The sequence below is a fragment of the Vanellus vanellus genome (genome assembly GCF_965231255.1).
Source record: "Vanellus vanellus genome assembly, chromosome: 21".
In the NCBI taxonomy this organism is placed as follows: Eukaryota; Metazoa; Chordata; class Aves; order Charadriiformes; family Charadriidae; genus Vanellus; species Vanellus vanellus.
In genome coordinates, this window is record NC_138926.1 from 8,295,214 (window position 1) to 8,312,601 (window position 17,388).

General features: G+C 53.4%; 1 protein-coding gene across 1 annotated transcript in view; it reads left to right on the forward strand.

Moving 5' to 3' along the window:
* SIK3 (SIK family kinase 3) overlaps positions 1–17,388 on the forward strand; it is a 42,595-nt gene that overhangs the window by 20,155 nt on the left and 5,052 nt on the right. Inside the window, exons 8-19 of the mRNA XM_082493775.1 lie at positions 59–202; positions 790–870; positions 983–1,092; positions 1,902–2,055; positions 2,561–2,716; positions 3,289–3,359; positions 10,281–10,431; positions 11,232–11,357; positions 11,666–11,751; positions 12,463–12,572; positions 13,121–13,478; positions 13,811–14,685. Of these exons, the coding sequence (XP_082349901.1) occupies positions 59–202; positions 790–870; positions 983–1,092; positions 1,902–2,055; positions 2,561–2,716; positions 3,289–3,359; positions 10,281–10,431; positions 11,232–11,357; positions 11,666–11,751; positions 12,463–12,572; positions 13,121–13,478; positions 13,811–14,685 (2,422 nt within the window). The remainder of the gene's footprint in view (positions 1–58; positions 203–789; positions 871–982; positions 1,093–1,901; positions 2,056–2,560; positions 2,717–3,288; positions 3,360–10,280; positions 10,432–11,231; positions 11,358–11,665; positions 11,752–12,462; positions 12,573–13,120; positions 13,479–13,810; positions 14,686–17,388) is intronic.

Below are 17,388 nucleotides of genomic sequence, written 5' to 3' on the forward strand. Positions count from 1 at the left end.
GAGCGTATTTTGTTGCTTGATAAAAAGAACTGACCGCTTTTTCCTTTTTCTCTTTCAGTCATTAAGAGCCGATGCTTATGATCACTACAGTGCAATCTACAGCCTGCTCTGCGACCGTCTGAAGAGACACAAGAATCTGCGTATTGCAGCGTCTCCAAGTATTCCACGGACCATGACCTTCCCCACCTCTGCTAACATCCAGGTAGATCCCGCTTGCACGGTGTGCTTCCAGCCCTGGAAGGCCAACCAGTGCCTTACCTGCTAAACTCACACTTGCTTGCACGTGTCCTCATCCTGGCCGGAGTGTCAAAACGTTCCTCGTCTAAGAACTTTGTGTATATTTAGGGTGCCATAATCCTGAGATAAGGAACAGTTTGTTCATTGGCTGTGGGTTTAGCGAATACCCTTCAGACAAAGTCTAGTGGTAGCTTAGTGACAGGGGAGAAGGCAATGTGGGGGTTACTGGTTGGGAGCTAGAGTTTACAGACCAGGACTGCTGTGCGATGCTTCTTCCTCAATTTGTGCTGCTGTCTAAGAAATGAATATTTGCTTTAAGAGAGGCCAGGGCAGCAGGGATGCTGACCCTGCCTGAACAGAAGGGAGGAGAGGGGGAGGGGAAATGAGGCAACCCCTCGAGAATTAAGAATAAACAGATCTTTGCTGGCTCCAGGGTAACCTCCCTGTTCCCAAGGGCTTAGGTCGGTGCACTGGTGTTAACCTGGTGGTGGTTGTAGAGGGGTTGTAAGAGATGCTAGCTTCATGTCTTCTGATTTGGATCTCTCTGCTCAGCAGGCAGAACAGACAGGCAATACCATGAGCATCAATGTGCCACAAGTCCAGCTTATCAACCCTGAAAACCAAATTGTGGAGGTGAGGTACACCCCTTGATGACCCCTGCAAGTTCTTTTCCCGGGCTCGCGTTGAAGCCTTTTGCTTGACCCTCACATTGTATTTCAACATCTCCAATGTTTTGCTTGCCCAGACTGACGGAACAATGAACTTGGACAGTGATGAAGGGGAAGAGCCGTCACCTGAAGCTCTGGTCCGTTACCTCTCAATGAGAAGGCACACAGTTGGAGTAGCTGACCCACGGTTAGTATTGGACTCTAACTCCCTGATGGAGGATTAAGGGAACCTGGAGATCTACTCCTAGCACGTGACTTCAGTGCTTCTGAGACGTCGCAGGTTTATTTGTGTGCTACGGTGGCAGATGAGAGGCTGATGCCTTAGGGGGACTTCTGGGCTCTGTGATGTATGAGAGTCAATACCTTTTGGACTGGCGATGGTCTCCAGTTTCTGGGCTGGCAATTACGCTTCACAGCGTGCCCCTCAGTCTCTGCTTCACTCCAGCCAGACCAGATGGTGATGAGTCCATGTATCTGTGTCATAGCTGGTATCAAACCTTTGGTTTCCCGCTCCTGCTTGCGGGTGGCTTGAAGTTATTGCTGCAGACTTTGCTAGATGGAGAAAGAAATTCAAGGTGTCTCTTTAGCAAAAGTGTTCTTTTAAACATCCTAGTCCCATTGCACAACTTGGTTAATATTTCAGATGAGGATGAGGTGCTTTCCTCCTCTTCTTCCCGATTAGCTCTGGGGAAGCTATAGCGGTGTTCGCTGGTGTGAGAGCCAGTTTCTCACCCAAGCTTCACTGCTGTCATGTCCTAGGTGAAGTTTTTGTGATAAATGTGGTCGAGGTTAATGCAAAGAGCTAGTTCTGGGAAATCTCAACTTGGAGGGGACCAAGGGACAAATAAAAACCAAGGAGTGGCTTGGCTACTCTCTGTGACCGTTCTCCAGAGCAATAAGAAGCCTTTTTGTGAAGGGAAGCTGGGCGCACTGGGCCTGCGAGTGGTTCTCTTCACATCACTGCTAATTCACCTGTCTATAAACGTGATTGTGCAGGACGGAAGTCATGGAAGATCTGCAGAAGCTCCTGCCTGGCTTCCCCCGTGTCACTCCTCAGGCTCCGTTCCTGCAGGTGACCCCAAATGTGAACTTCATGCACAATGTGCTGCCGAGGCAGAACCTGCAGCCCACGGGTCAGCTGGAGTACAAGGTACTGACCGATGCACGTGCTCCCTGCTGCGGTCTGAGCCCCGCCAGCGTGCGGGGGGGTGTTTGTGCTCGCACTTGCTTGCTCTCTCTATTTGCCAGTTCCTTGGACTCCATAAGCTTCAAGATTTTCCCTCTTGTTATCTCTTTAGGTATGATTCTAGTTGGTTACTTATGAAGCTGAGAATGAAAGAACACTGCAATATACAATTAATTAATGGGCCGGGGGGGAAGTAGGACTGTACTGCCTGGCTTTGGAGCTGCAGGTTGCAGCCTGCTTGGCAACTAAAGCAGAGTGCAGGGAAATGGAGAGTTAAATACTCTTTTCCGCTGACACTGCCTCTCTCTGGCCCACGTCAGCTCTGAGATGTTGGTGACATTCCTTCGTCTCTCCTGAAGCCCAGAAGGCTTGTCTTCTTTCGTGCTAGTGTCTGGGTTTGTGACCTTGGGGCTCAGGTACTGGAAGGACGCGGTATGGGGTTGATAACTGGGCTGTCTGTGCTTCCCAGGAGCAGTCCCTGCTGCAGCCCCCCACCCTGCAGCTGCTGAATGGCATGGGCCCTCTGGGGCGGAGGGCATCAGATGGCGGAGCTAACATCCAGTTACACGCACAGCAACTGCTGAAACGTCCTCGGGGTCCATCGCCGCTCGTCACTATGACGCCAGTAAGTAGTAAAAGGAAAGAAGAGAATTGCTGGCGTGCTTATAAATATCTTCTCCCGCAGGCAGAGGTGACTGCCTCCAGGTCCTAGCAGACAGTAGTAGGCTCAGTCCGTAGCACTCTGGAAGCAGGTTGCCCTGCTCTGGAGTGGCGGGGTGCTCTGTCTCCTTGTGGGAGAGTTGCTGTGCTCTCCTCCAGCTAGCAGCTGAGACAGTATCCCCCTCTGGACTTGACAAAGTGTTTGTCAGCTTTGTTTAACGGTCGCTTTTCTTCTCCTTTGCTCACGTAATAGAGAAAACTAAAATGTCCGTCTTGGGCATTAATGCACGTTCTTCCTTCCTTCACGCATCTGCATCAATGAGTTTTCCTGGTAGCACCAAAAGAAGCAGCAACCTTGTACAGGCAGTTTTGACTGGGGAAGGAGTGTTGGGAGGAGTTCTCAGCCGAGTGTCTTTGGTGCTGCAGAGGAACTGACATATCCCTGTGAAAGCTTGTTTGGGAATGTCAGGTGTCCGCTGTGCGGATGGGACCACGCCGGCTGCTTTCTGGAACCCATGGCTCCTCTTCTCTCTGCAGGCTGTCCCAGCTGTCACCCCTGTGGATGAGGAGAGCTCCGACGGGGAGCCAGATCAGGAAGCTGTGCAGAGGTAACTCCCAGTCTGCTAACATTTGCCCTTATTAGCTCCAAGAGGCTCGCCCTGTGGCTTCCACAGGCAACAATGTTGATCGCAGCAAAGGCTCAAGGTTTCTCTTGTTCTTGTGGGTGTTGGTTACTGTTGTGAATTACTCCTCTGACACTACTAGGTGCTTACAAAGCTGGATTCCCCCCGAAATGGTTAGCTACTTCAGCAGTAGGTCCTTCCAGAAACTCTGAAACTGCTAAATTCCTTTGCTTAGTGTGCACCAGCATGCAATCCACTAACCTGCAAAATGAGTGCTAAGTGATTCACCCCTCCCTGCTGAGTGATGGAGGTAGGAAGATCTCATCTGTGGCCTTGGGTGTCAATGCAGCTTTTGTATCAAGACGTGCAGTAAACATCCAACTCTGATGCCTTAAACAAAGTGGGCTTGCTGGAAATACGGGTACCTCTAGCTTCTAATTTTAGCAGTAGGCCTTAAAATAGTCTGCTCCAATGAGGAAAGGATTATTAGTTATCAGGCTGGAAACTTCTGTCCTCTTTGTCTGCTCCAAACACGTACTAGCAAGTGGGTAGAATATGCTTTTACTTTCTCAATCCGTGAAAACACTAACCATGTCCTTGCTAACATTGTCTTAGTAGCTTTTGCGTAGTTTCTTCTCTGCTAACCGGCTGGTGCACTACATGTGGTGGGTGTCGTTACGGAGCGCTCCTACTTCTTACCTCAAACTTGAAAAGTTTTCTGGATTCCCCCCAGTTTGTACAGGCCACCACCTCGAGTAAGGTAGCGTTTCCTCAGGGGTTGCGCTCGGGAGAAAGATTCAAACTGGGGGTTGGTTGCAGGCAGAGAAACACTGGGGTGAGTGGAGGTCGTACTCCAGAGCCTGTGCCAGCTCTTCTCCTTTCAGTGCTCCAGAGCGAAGGGGGGATTTGAACGGTGGGTGTGTGCAGTGACAGATTGTGCAGAGTGTGCGCTGAGACTCCTTTTGCCTACCTGAGCTTAGAAGAAAGTCAGAGCTGGTACACATGAAAGAACTCGCTTCCAGCCCTACCTGAGAGTTGACACTCAGCACATCTTGTGTTCTCTGCATGGCCTTATACTCTAGTTCTTCACCACCCTCGTCTTTGTGTTCACTCTCGCAGTATTTTCCAGCACCATGAGCTGCTGTTCGTCCACCGAGCCACGATAGTGGGAAGGTACATGCTCATGACCTGCCCCAGCTGCAAGGCAGCACAATGAAAGAAATGAGGCTAAGTCGTAGTACTGAGCAGATGAAGAGCACCTCCAGGCGCTGTGGGCTGCGTGCAGCCCCTGTTAAGCTGCCGTACCCTAACTGCGCGCTGTCCTCCCTAGCAGGGCTCGGGAACACAGACCCTATATGCAGCTGTGCTGCCGAGGTAGCTACTAAAAGGTGTAATTTAGGGCCCACGATGTCTGCTGACAGCACTTCAGATGGTAGACAGGCTTTCTGACTGTGCGAATCGGATAAATCTGATTCTTGGCAAGGGGTTGCCTGATCCTCTTACCTGGGCAGGTTTTCACCTCTCCTATTCCAAAACCCAAGGTTTCAGATGAGTCTTTAAGTTAAAGCATTAGCTCAGCAGGAAACATTTTGAACCCCCCATTTAGTATTTTGTAGGTTGCAAGCCACTGAAACGTTCAGATCCCACTGAAAGGCAAGTCTCCTTGGACCCATAGGTTATCTCCCCGCTCTTGACAGCGCTGCTCCTAGTCCTTTCATACCCATGTTCTTCTTCCACCAAATGGCCCAGAAAAAGCCCTGTCCAGGTTGTGTGTTAACTTGCTCTCCACCCCCTTATGTTGCAACATGTCAGTAGTCATCAGAGGAGAAGGGTAAATAGCATTAACATCAGGGACAGATGCAAATATTTAGCTTTTCAGAACACTGCTCCGAACGCTCTGTATGCAGCCACCAGTGAGCAGTTTTTGCCCTTCTTAATCTGACCTTGAAAACAGAGCATAGTCTTTCCTCTGCTCCAGGGAACAGTCGCATCTCCTTTGAGCTTTGGGAAACTTTCTTCCACCCGAAACGCTGTTATAGCTCATGATTGGATTGTTCCCTGGAGGTCTGAAATAAAATGATCTTAGCAAACCACAACTGTAAAGCTCTTTGTGAAACTTTCCCCGTCTGCATCAAATGATTCTTAAACAGCTAATGGCGCAGACTTTGGCAAGTTACCACAGCGCTAAGCACTCTTCATTCTGTTAACTTGCTGTCTTCTGCTTAAGTGGCTTCAGTAGCTAGCAAAGAGAGGCTGGGTTTGGAGAGGGCGACGACTTTATTGCTTGCTGCTCTTCTCTGCTTCACCAGTGGAAGTTGCGGCAGCCTTAGCCGGGGAAAAGCGTGAAGGTGAGAATTCCCTGTTAGTATCCCTGGTGTCACTGGCCAAGTGATCTTTGTCACAGTTACTACAGCTGCCTCATTGCTGCTGGTTCACAAGAGTAGAAGTAGTTGAGTTCATAAGCGGGCATTCATCCCACTGGCCTTGAGTGGGTAAAGTGCTAGCCCCTGTGCTCGTCACAAGCCTGGGTAGGCGCTTCATCCCTCATCTCTTCTGGCCCCGTGTCCCCAGCTGCTCAGAGCATCGCTGCAGCCAGTAATCGGCAGTTCAGGGCAGCAGCTCTCAGAGCCGTGTGGCTCTTTGTCACATCCTTGCCAAAGCGGAGGCTCCGAGTTTTGCCCGGCGCACTCCCCCGGTCTTTAGAGGGTCTGCAAAAGAACGGCAGTCTTAGTTCCAGCGCAGAGAGTGCTTTAGTTTACGCGGCTGCCCCCAGGCTCCAGTGTAAGAGGCAAGCCCAGCCTTAGCGCTGGTGGCTCTGGCTCCAGAGGAAGGCACCCACTCGCTGCTCGGTTCCCCGTGCTGGTTTTGCCCTGCGCCACGCTGGGCCATTTCCCACTCCCCAGAGAGCGGAGCAGGGACTAGATGGCGCACTCGGCCCGGGCTGGCCACCAGCCCCGGCTCAGCCCAGCGCCCTTCCTCATGCTCCGCAGGCAGCCGCAGGCTCTACCCACCCGTAATCTCTGGTGGGGTGGCCCTCGTGCACCCTTCCCCTGCTGTGACGAGCCGGCCACTGCTCGCGGCTAGAGCCGGGGCATCCCAGGGTAGGGCTGAAGTGCAAAGGGCGCAGCTGAGCAGCAGCTCCGCTCTGCGCCCGTTCTCCGGCCAGGTCTTGCTAGGATTTTCTGTGACTCGTCTCTTGGCTCTGTGCATGCAGCAGACTTCCCCGTGGCTCAGTGGCCCTTGGGAGAGGGAGGCAGACCTGCTGCAGCGGAGTCTATCCATGTTGAGGACAGGTAGTCGCCTGGGTATTCCCAAAGGGATATACCAGCGTTCCCCTTGAGATGAAACGTGGCTTTCCTGCTGGGAAGAGCAAATGGCTGCTCTTGCCTTCTGAGGCTGGCGGTAGCACACAAGCAGCTGACACTACGCTTGTCCCCTAAGCACTGAAAACCCAGGGAGGTGACGGGCATGGGCAGCGTGTCCGTGGCGTGCTTCTCCCCGGTTGGTTCTGAGCACCGCAGCAAGCGTTCTTTCTTCCCGTTTACTCTGGATTATCTAACGCTCCCTGTTTTCGGAGTACTCCCATCAGTCTCTTATAAAATGTGCTCCTGCTTGTTGCAGATACTTGGCAAATAGGTCAAAAAGGCACACTCTGGCAATGACCAACCCTACAGCTGAAATCCCTCCAGACTTGCAGAGGCAGCTAGGACAGCAGTCCTTCCGACCCCGGGCTTGGGCTCCACACCTGGTACCCGATCAGCACCGGTGAGTAATGGCACCGGCCGTTCGGGCAGCTTTGCGCCAGGAAACCTGCTCAGATGTCGTCTGGAATGGAGCACTGAGGACATCCCGCTTGGCAGGGAGGGGTGAGGAGGAGGAACAAGTACAAAGAGCAGATCCACTGAGCAGAGGGTGTCTGACTGCACTGGGGACACTGGAGTTCCGTGCTGGCGCGGGCTCTGTGCCTGCAAATACAGGCAACGCAGGGGCAGGGATCAGCTGGCTCTTCCCCTCCAGGCCGGTTTTGTGGCTGGAGATGGTTTGCCAGAATGGCTGCTGTCACATAAGGGTTGGGAATAAGCTATTCATCGGAGAGGAAAGCTTTTCTCCGTTGTAATGGTAGGTGTCAAGCTAGCAGCTGATAGCAGATTTTCTACAGAACGTTTTTGGAGGCAGATGCAGGCAAAAGACTGCACCAAGAGTCATCTATACCAGAGTTTAGAAACCTCACTGTTCTGCACCAGAGTTGTGTGTTTTGACTGCAAAGTCTCTTTGCAAAGCTCCTCAAGAGTCATTTTAGTTCTGATCTGAAGCCCTGATGGGAATGATGTGGGGAAAGGAAGCTGGGGTGGGAAGAAGATCACGAATGTCTGGGAAGGAGGGAGCCGATGCCGATTTGATCTAAGCACACTCAAAATGTGTGGCTGGGGCACTCCTGATGGAGAGAGGTGTTAATTTGACACAGAGTCCTTGGCACAGCAGCAAACTGGAGACGCTAATGCCAGAGAGGGAGCTTAAAACCTGTACTCTGAACCTCTCGGCGCCGAGAGGGCAAACCAGCTGCAAACTGCAGAGTTTGCTGCCTGTTGGTCTCGACGGTTGAGAAAGCAGTCGCCTCCCAGGCTAGATTGGTGCTCGTGTTCAATCTTTCAGCCAGCTCGCGCTGGCGAGCTTGACAAAGCGCTTTTTATTGTAGCCAGATACCTGCTGAGCTGAGCACTGATGTAATCAGCAGAGACAGGTGAACTCTGAGCAGACTGAGGCAGTGCTAGTGCCACGCTGGAACTCCGGAAAGCCAAGATAAGCCCCTCTCTACCCTGAAGTTACTCCCTCACAGAGGAGGTGCTTGGGGGATGGGAAGAGCAAGAGGGGAAAGATTTCTAGGGTCACAGAAAAACTTGCTAGGAGGAGGAGTGCAGCTTGCAAAACCACCAGAATGTGCTGTGTCCTGCTTTAAGGATTGCTGCAAATTGTACAGGTAAGCTGGGTGACTCACACGCTGCAGGGATTGATTTTTACAAGACTGTTAAAATGCACTTACCCTGTAAATACGTTGGTGTCACCTCTGCCTCTTGGCTTTGGAGTCCTTCCTGGGGCTGTGTTGTTGCATCACGAACAGGGTGGTATCTGCTCGTTCCACCCTCAGTGTCGTAACGCGCTGTAAGCCTGCCTCATCTTTTACCTGTGAAATCACGGAAACTTCGTCTGGCCGTGGCCTAAACAGATTGCGCCGTGTGGCGTCCAAGACGTACATGGCACAGAAACCATTAGCAGTCTTGTGTCATCCCATAAATAGTCCTCAGTTATCGAATGGCAGGTGGAGTTTATTTTAGCACTTAACATATTTTAAGCCATCATCGTATGTAGCACCTGGGTTTGGTCACGGTAACTTAGTACCTGACAGCAGAATTGAAGTACAACAATTGTACAAGGCAGTGCAATTGTTCTGCCTTGGCCACCTGGGTTTGGGAGCCTCAGCATAACTTTATCTGTAGCTTCTGCTTTCCATCAATACAACAGGAGAGCAGATGCATCAGGGTAATGGATGGAATGGCATCAAAAGGCCGGGGCACAGCTCTGTCCTTGAAAGAAAGTTGTGTGTAACGTATAGAAACTGAAGTACGTCCTGCTGAGGCACACCATGTGACAAGAACTGAACCCAGCGTGCTGGAAACGGTCCAGCGTCGGTCACCTTCTGATAAGGGGCAGCCTCTCCAGGAGAAATCATGTCACTTGGTGGAACAGGCTTCAGTAAAGAGCTGTACTCAGAGCAGCCACGGCAGTAACTTGCCTGTGGCAATGTGGTTCAGGACCACACCAGTGTGCAGCCGGATGGGCTCCTGCCGGCTTTAGTGCCGGGATGTCAGATGTGCTGTAAAGACCGCATCTCCACAGCCTTCTCGCAGACAAAGGCTACTGTTGGAGCTTGTACCATTAAGTGTTGTTTGCTGGGTTTTCTAGATTGCATTTGCACAGGAACCAATAGGGCCGGCAGAGAAACCCAGTTGTGTTTGTTGTAAGGCACAGTGACGTGTGTGCGGAAGGTTAGCTTTGCTAACAATCATACAGGTTGCGCCTAACGGCAGGGCAGGAGCTTAGTGCTTGGCTTTGATAATGGGGAGCCCCAACTTTGGGAGAAAACGGCTCCTGGAAAAAATCTGGCTCCCTCTGATGGTGAAGAAGAGACCTCATTGTGAAGGGAAAGTGCCTGTAGTGCCATGGGCACAGTTGCCTCCATACTGGCTATGTCTGCGTTTCAAATGCAGCCGTTCCGATTGCCCAGTGCCTCGCATCCAGGCAACTGGGAGACTCTGCGTGTGAAGTGACAGCTCAGTTAATGCATTAGAAAGATTTCCCCTACTGTGCAGAGTTACGTTCCTGCCTTCTTTTTTTAAATTCGGTGCACCTCTAAGCACAGGTGCCAGCGCCCTCGTCCTCCTCGGAGGCTGCGGAACACATCAGGCTCCTATCTCCGCGTGCCCCTCCTGTTTTCCACAGGCATCAGATGTAGTCGGGGGCCCCGGCGAGCTGGAAGGCTCGGGAGGTGGCTACTGAAGAGGTGCATTTTAGATTTTTAGGATGCTAAATGGTTTCTGTACACCTTTTCCGTCTGAGGGATAGGTGCATCTGTATGGATGGACAATAAGTTGCTGCCTATCTGGAATCTGGTTCGTGGCTGAGTTGTCTCCAACCTTAAAGCACATTTATCTGCCCAGGCACTGAGGATACTTGGTAATCCTGCTTCCTGGTCATGGTGCTGACGGCACTTTATGTCTTGATCTAAACCACGGTTTATTCTGGGTGAGTGGGCAGGTAGAACTTGGCGTGGCTGGTGTAAATTAAATGTCTCTGTACCGGAGTTTGTTTTTTAGCTGGCATCACTAACCCACTTTCCCATGTGTTCAGTTCTATTTACAAGGACTCAAATACTCTGCACCTCCCCACCGAACGCTTCTCCCCGGTTCGGCGCTTCTCTGATGGTGCTGCCAGCATCCAGGCTTTCAAAGCCCACCTGGAGAAGATGGGCAATAACAGTAGCATCAAACAGCTTCAGCAGGTAAAAGAGAGGGGTGGGGGTCCTCCAGAGAGCCTCTGCACGGGCTTCTTACTGTCTCAGCCTCGCTGCTTCAGGAAGCAAAAGGTGACATCTTTACTGCTAATGGCTGAGGACATGCAGTGGTGGCTTTCCAGCCAAGGAGCTGTTCCCCCTCTGTACATCTGCAGCAACCCTGCTGAGTGTCCTCTAAACTTATGTGCTGTTCACCTGCAGGCTGGGAACCTCGGGGGCTTCCACCCCGCTTTTTCTGGGGAGCAAACCGCTGCTGTGCCCACACTGCCTGCCCTCGTGGGTCCCACCAGCACTGCCAGACTGCGGCTGCTGCTATCCTATGTTTTCTGTGGCAGCAAAGTTTTGGGGCTGTTCCAGGGTGTCCCGGGGAAAAGGGCAGTTCCTACCGCCAGACTTTGGAGTGTATTGTATGCTATTCCCTACGCAGCCAGCGCACATCTTATCAATGCCTTGAGTGGGATTTGGCCCCAGGACAGGACTTTCACCTTGCAACACAGTGGAAATACAAGATGCTCTTTTCGCCTCAAAGTTACCATTACTAGAGCTTTGTGCTTGCATTTTTAAGGGAACGCAACGGTACCAACTTGGTGTCATGTGTATCCGTTTCTTTTCTGTTGTCTAAGGCTTGAGCTAGCTGTGTTATTACACACCCCATTCTGTCAAATTAAATGGATTAGGTTTTCTTTACTGGCCCTTTCAGATGGGTAGGCTGCAGAGAGTGCCTCTTTGCACAGCAACTGTGCCGTGCACAGAAAGGTCACTTAAAGGGTGCGTCGGATTCATTACAGGAGTGCGAGCAGCTTCAGAAGATGTATGGTGGGCACATGGACGAGAGGACGCTGGAGAAGACGCAGCAGCAGCACATGTTGTACCAGCAGGAGCAGCACCATCAGATTCTTCATCAGCAGATTCAGGTACCGGGGCCTGAGCCAGACCTTGTGAAGCCTTAGCTGTGTTTTCCTGCACTGCTGCAGATGCAGCTACTGAGCGGGTCCTGGTGGGATTGAGGAGGGTGGATGGCTCGGCTTGCCGTAAGGAGAAGCAAGCCTGAAGGACTTCAGCAGTGATGTTGAAACAGCTGCTGCGATAGCCAGAGCTGCAGTCAGGGATTGAATGTTTGGTGAATCTGGATATGTCCTACTTCACCAATCAATGGTTCTAAATTTACTAGTTGAGACGTTATTTATCGCAAACGCTTCTTGTTTTCTGGTGCCTGGTTCAGGATTGTATCCGGCCACCCCAGCCATCTCCACCCTTGCAAGCTCCATGTGAAAACCAGCCAGCTCTGCTCACTCACCAGCTTCAGAGGTAAAGAAATTGCTTTAGTAAAGCTCTGGGGAACGGGTTTTACTCTTACTCAAGCCCAGGGATGAGCTAATGCACTGAAGAGTCCGGGGCCGGGTTGGAAGCGTATGAAGGTAGAATGGCAGAGCCGGTTCCCAGGTGAACGTGCCTGCTCCTTTTAGCTGGATTCTGTCTGAAGGACTTTGTAGAAGCAGAGAAACACGATTCAAAGGCACAAACCTGCTTTGAACAGATGATTGACAGTTCTGCCTTTTGACCGGCTTGAAAATGCCTTACCTTCAGTAGCCGGTTTCTCTCATGCTTTCTACTCAGAGCTGCTGCTGGACGTCTCACACCTTTTCAGGCTTTTGGTTAGGTAACCGTCCCTGGCATCGTCGGCACCCTCGCTTGTAGACGAGGCAGGCTGAATTACGGGAAAGGAGAAAGGCGGGTTTCTCACTGGCCGCAGTGAGTCAGGAGGCGAGCCTGCGGTGTCCTTGTCCCCGGGTTTCTGTTGTAGCCACCGGGTTATGCTCACTGCCGATGTGACTTAGGCAAGTCTGGCGGCTCTCAGAAGAGAAGCCAAGCCGGAAAAAAACTTGGGATCCCAAACAAGGCCTTTATGGTGTTTATTTAAAACAAGAGAAACGCAGCATTTGGCGTCAGCTCTCCCAGTTGAAAAGGCATCTTAATGAGGAGCAGGCATAATGAAAAGGTGCTCGTTTCCCTGCGTAGGTTACGGATTCAGCCATCCAGCCCGCCCCCGAACCAGCCTAATAACCATCTCTTCAGGCAACCAAACAGCAGCCCACCGCCTGTGAGCAGCAGCGTGCTCCAGCCCCACGGTAAGCGCTGACAGTTTACTGAGCCATCTGCGCTCCTCTGGGCGGGCCACTCGGCAGAACCGTATGGTCCTACCAAACCTCCGGGGAAAACAGTGGGGGGGGTGCCGGGGGCTTCGGTTCCCCCCTGCGGCCTAGTCCTTGCGCGGTTTGCTGATGATGTAAAAGATTCTCCATCTGGCAGCAAGGGCTGGTGTTATCGAGAGCTTGCGAGGAGCTGCCAGCTGGAATGCGCTGTTGGGTTTCTTGTCATAAGATCCTTACTTATCGCTCCCGGGGGTGGGGAGGAAGGGCCGATATTCTCGGGTTTATGCAAATCACTGTCAGCTCTGCTTTGTTTCTCTTTCTGTGCAAGGGGCTCTAGCTGCGACCTTTGCCCGCAGGCGCAGCGTGACAGAGCGGTCGGGAGTAGCGCTCCTCTCGCCATCCACAGGCTCGTACTGGGACTCCCAGTGTGGCCCAAAAGAGCAGCATCTCCCACGCGGGGCAGTTCTCGCTCCCGAGCCTTGCAGCAGGCTGGCGTGGGTGCTGAGGGTCTTTGTTCCTTGTAGGTGCCGCCTCCCAGTCCCAGTTCCAAGGGATGCCGTCCCACAACACAATCTTCCCGCAGTCTGGTAACTGTTCCCCTCCCCCAAACATGGGGCTGACGTGCCTGGGCCTGCAGCAGCAGTCGCAGCCTCAGCAGGTCACTATCCAAGTGCAGGAGCCCGGCGACATGGTCAGCAACAACCTCCTGCAAGGGGCCCCTGTGGCCGGGCAGGGCATGTCCTCCCACGCGCGGGGCATGCCCATCAGCCCCAGCGCCAACCAGATCCAGATGCAGCACCGTGCTAACCTGATGGCCTCCCTCACCTACGGCCACAGGCAGCTGTCCAAGCAGCTCAGCGCCGACAGCGCCGAGTCGCACAGGTAAGGCCGCCAGCCGCCTCGGCACCACTTCCCCTAGCTGGGAGTAGGGAGGAAGAAGTGCGGGCAGATGTCTCGGGCTGAGATGCAGTTTCCTTGACAGCCCGAGGCTGCGCTGCACTGGTTTCGGGGAGCGAGCTGCCTCCCTGCCCTGGGCAGCGGTTCCCGAGGCAGGTCAGGGCTCTAGGAGTCTGCAGGGCTGCTGTGTCACGTGGCTTGGGGAGCGCCTCCTGCCCAGGAGCAGCTCGCTCTGCCTCCTGACCAGAGAAGGCAGCCCGGCGAGCCGAACTGGAGCTGCTGCAGTGCAGTCACTTGTTCCTTTCTGTTCTCTGCAGTCTGAACGTGAACAGGTATCCCCCCGCCAACTACGACCAGGTGCACTTACACCCCCACCTGTTCCCAGAGCAGCCTCGCGTTTCCCCCAGCAGCTACAGCCCGTCGGGAGGAGTTGGGTTTCCTCCAGCTCAGCAAGCTCTGAAAGTCCCGCAGCTCGACCAGTATCCCGGTTTCCCTCAAAATGCACATCAGCAACAGCAGCACTACACTGCATCAGCACTACAGCAAGCACTGTTGTCCCCAACACCTCCCGACTACAGCCGACACCAGCAGGTACCGCACATCCTCCAGGGACTGCTTTCTCCCCGGCACTCGCTCACGGGGCACACGGACATGCGGCTGCCCCAGGCAGAATTTGCACAGCTCATCAAACGGCGGCAGCAACAACAGCAGCAGCAAGACCTTCAAGAGTTGTTCAGGCATATGAGTCAAGGGGATGCTGGGAATATGGGCACCAGCGTGGGACAGAACCTCTCGGAGCGCCAGTCGTTGTCTTTGCCTTATCAGAGTGCTGACACGTACCACCCACAGAACAGCCCCCAGCATCTCTTAAAAATCAGGGCGCAAGAATGTATCCAGCAGGTACCTGCGTCAGTGCCGCCACATGGATACGTACACCAGCCAGCCCTGTTCCATTCGGAGAGCATGGAGGAGGACTGTGCGTGCGAGGGTGCCAGGGACAGCTTTCCAGACAGTAAGAGTTCAAACACATTGACCAAAGGTTGCCAGGAGACCCCTCTGCTTGTAAATGCAGGAGGGCACGGGGACCCAGAATCTTTGCTAGGAACTGCTAATCACGCGCAGGAGTTGGGGACGCATCAATACAGACATCAGCCCGCTGCTGGATTCAGTAGGAATAAGGTGCCCAGCAGAGGTAAGGCTTCCTGCTGCTCGCGTAGACGAAACGCTCTTCCGTGCTGGCTGCGTACTGCTTGCCTTCCTGCCGGAGGACACCACCTCTGCCCAGCACGGCAAGGGTTTCGTGCCATATTTTGCATAGCACGGAATTACCCAGATTCTTTTGGGCTTTTGTGGCCTTAAGTAAATTGCAGGCAGAGTCTCTGTAATAAACAACGTTAAATAAGAAGGGAACCCGACCGGCTGCTTCTCTTTGGAATTTGACCTACTTCTGCAGGCAGGTAAAGACCAGGTCCCAGGGTACCGCCATCTTTTCAGGGATGCTGTGTGCTGTTGACTGACTTACTCTTGGTGGTGATGTTCCCCATCCCGTGGAAACACCGGGCTAGAAACAGTTAAGGTGCTAGCATGCCCCTAACTGTAGTGGTGTACTCCTTCTCTTACGAACAGACCTTTGAGTCCAGGCGCTGCTAAAGCTTCCACGAACGTGCACAGTAAGAGCGGTGGTCAACGCCTTGTGGCTAAGGCTGCCTTGCAGCAGCTTTCCTGGCGCTTCGGGAAGCAGCAGCGAGACTCTAGCCCTGCTTGGACTAGGAGTCGATTCTGAAGAAAATGAGTTTAAACTTGCCATTAGCATCTGAAGACTTTTTCTGCTAGTTGGAAGCAGTCGCGCCTTTGCTCCTTAGTGGCTGCATTGGCAGCGGTGCACTGTAGGAGAAATTCTTGCCTGAGCTGTTATTACAGGCCTTCTCTGTATGAAAAACGCCATCCTAGCCCCTTGCTAAGAAGGCTCTGAAGAGAAGCTTTCCAGGCTGAGCTGGGTGGATCAGTATTCACTGCAGGACTGAGTTGTGCTGGTCCGAAGCCATCAGTTTGCCCTTGGCACAGAGGACCCTATTGCAGAGGAGCAGTGTCCTGGGCACAGGAGGCACGGCTTTGTTTGGGGACACAGCACGGGTTTGTTGGGAAAGTACTGGGTTGGAACAGACTGGCTCGGAGGGCAGAGCGGGCACGCCAAGCCTTGGCCCCCCAGAGCGTGGGCAGGGAGTGGGGACAAGGCATGGCTGTTCCGAAGTCGTCTTAAATTTTGGGTTACCGACATGTTTGCTCTCGGACCCCGATTTCCCCGTGGAGCTTGAAGCACGAGAGGGGAGAATGGCCCCAGATTAGGCAGGGGCTGGAAGCTGTGGAGGTGCATTTTGTACCGAATCATGGGTTTGCATCTTAATACTGTAGACCGTTAGACAAATGATGAGATTTAATGAAGTCGGAAGCTAAATTTCTGCCCCGATACTGATGGCGCTAGAACCGGTTACACAAGGGAAAAGGACTTTAGACTACAAGACTTCGTAAATGAGTAAAAGCAAGTAAATGTTTACAAATAGTATTGTGTAAGCCCTTCTGACAGGGCTGTTTGGAAGGCTCACATAGTAAACTGTGTTCTGAGATGCAACCGCTCGCACTGTTTTCCTCCTGGCTTCAGTAACCCACTTGGAATCAGGCCTGTGCTCCTTCACTTCCAGGTGGAGTCAACATCTAAGCAGCCAAGGTGCCCTTACCTACAATGAAATCCTATAAAGCCGCGGTGTACAAGCCGCTAGCACACTGGCGTTTCGCTCACATGTAGCTCGCCCCGGTGTTCCCGAGCACACTGTGCCCGGCAGCGGGGGGTGAGCGGGGAGACTTGCCCTGGCCAAGCATGGCTTCTCCCCCTGAGCGCCGGTGCTGATGGCTGGCCTTGCTCAGCCACGTCCCTGGGCTTTCCCGTTATTTTCCCTGTGCTGTGGTACAAGGCCACAGCCTCTCCTGAGAGGGGGAGTACCTTCTCTTCTGCCCCAGCTCACCAAATGTGTTTTCCCTAGAGCGGGATGTAACTTTGCAGTGGCTTGGGAGTATTTGTGCCTTCCAAGGGAGCGCGTTGACCCTGATCGAAAAGCTCTGGCTTGTCTGTTGAGCATCTGCTGGAGATGGCAGCCGGAGACCGTGAGAGTGTCGACCAAATCTGTGTTTAGGATGTGACTAAACCGCCTGTGAACGGCTCTGCTCCAGTTTTGCTCCAACCTAGCCGTCACAGGGCTGGGAATACTGCCCGTGGGAAACCTGCCTCGCCTCGGCACTGAAGGAGCTGAGCTGGCGGCGGTGGCCCTGCCCGTGGTGCCAGTGTCACATGCCGCGCCGACACAAAGGCCGCCTGGCGCAGGAGCCCCGTCCCCTATGGATGTGGGGATGAAAGGCTCTCCTGCTGCTGGAGCAGGGTTGGCTGGGGCAAGGAACGGAGCGTGAATTCAGGCCGTCCTGCCCCTGCGGCCTGAGCTGCATCCCCAGAGGTGCTGTGCTGGCAACAGGAAGCGTGGGCTTGTCTTCTGGGTCAGGGCTATTCCGGGCCGGGGGACTCGTTCCCCCATGCGTTGTCACCTGCAGCGCGGGGGCTGGGGAGGGGGCTCACTGCTGGGCCTGGCTGCGGGAGCACTTCTGTTTGTGGAGCTGGAGGAGCAGGCTGCCGGCCCAAACAACCGTTCCCACAGTTGGAGCGGCGTCCTGAGCAGTGTGTGGGTGGCACTGCTCCACCAACATCTGTTACCTCATGTTTTCCTTCTTGCTTTTCCGGGAAAGCTGACTTAACCGCGCGTAACCCCACGGTTGTGCAAAGGAAGGGGGAGGCTGGCTGCATCTCCGACTGCCCCGGGCCGGGGTTCCTGCCGGACCGCCGTGTCTCTGA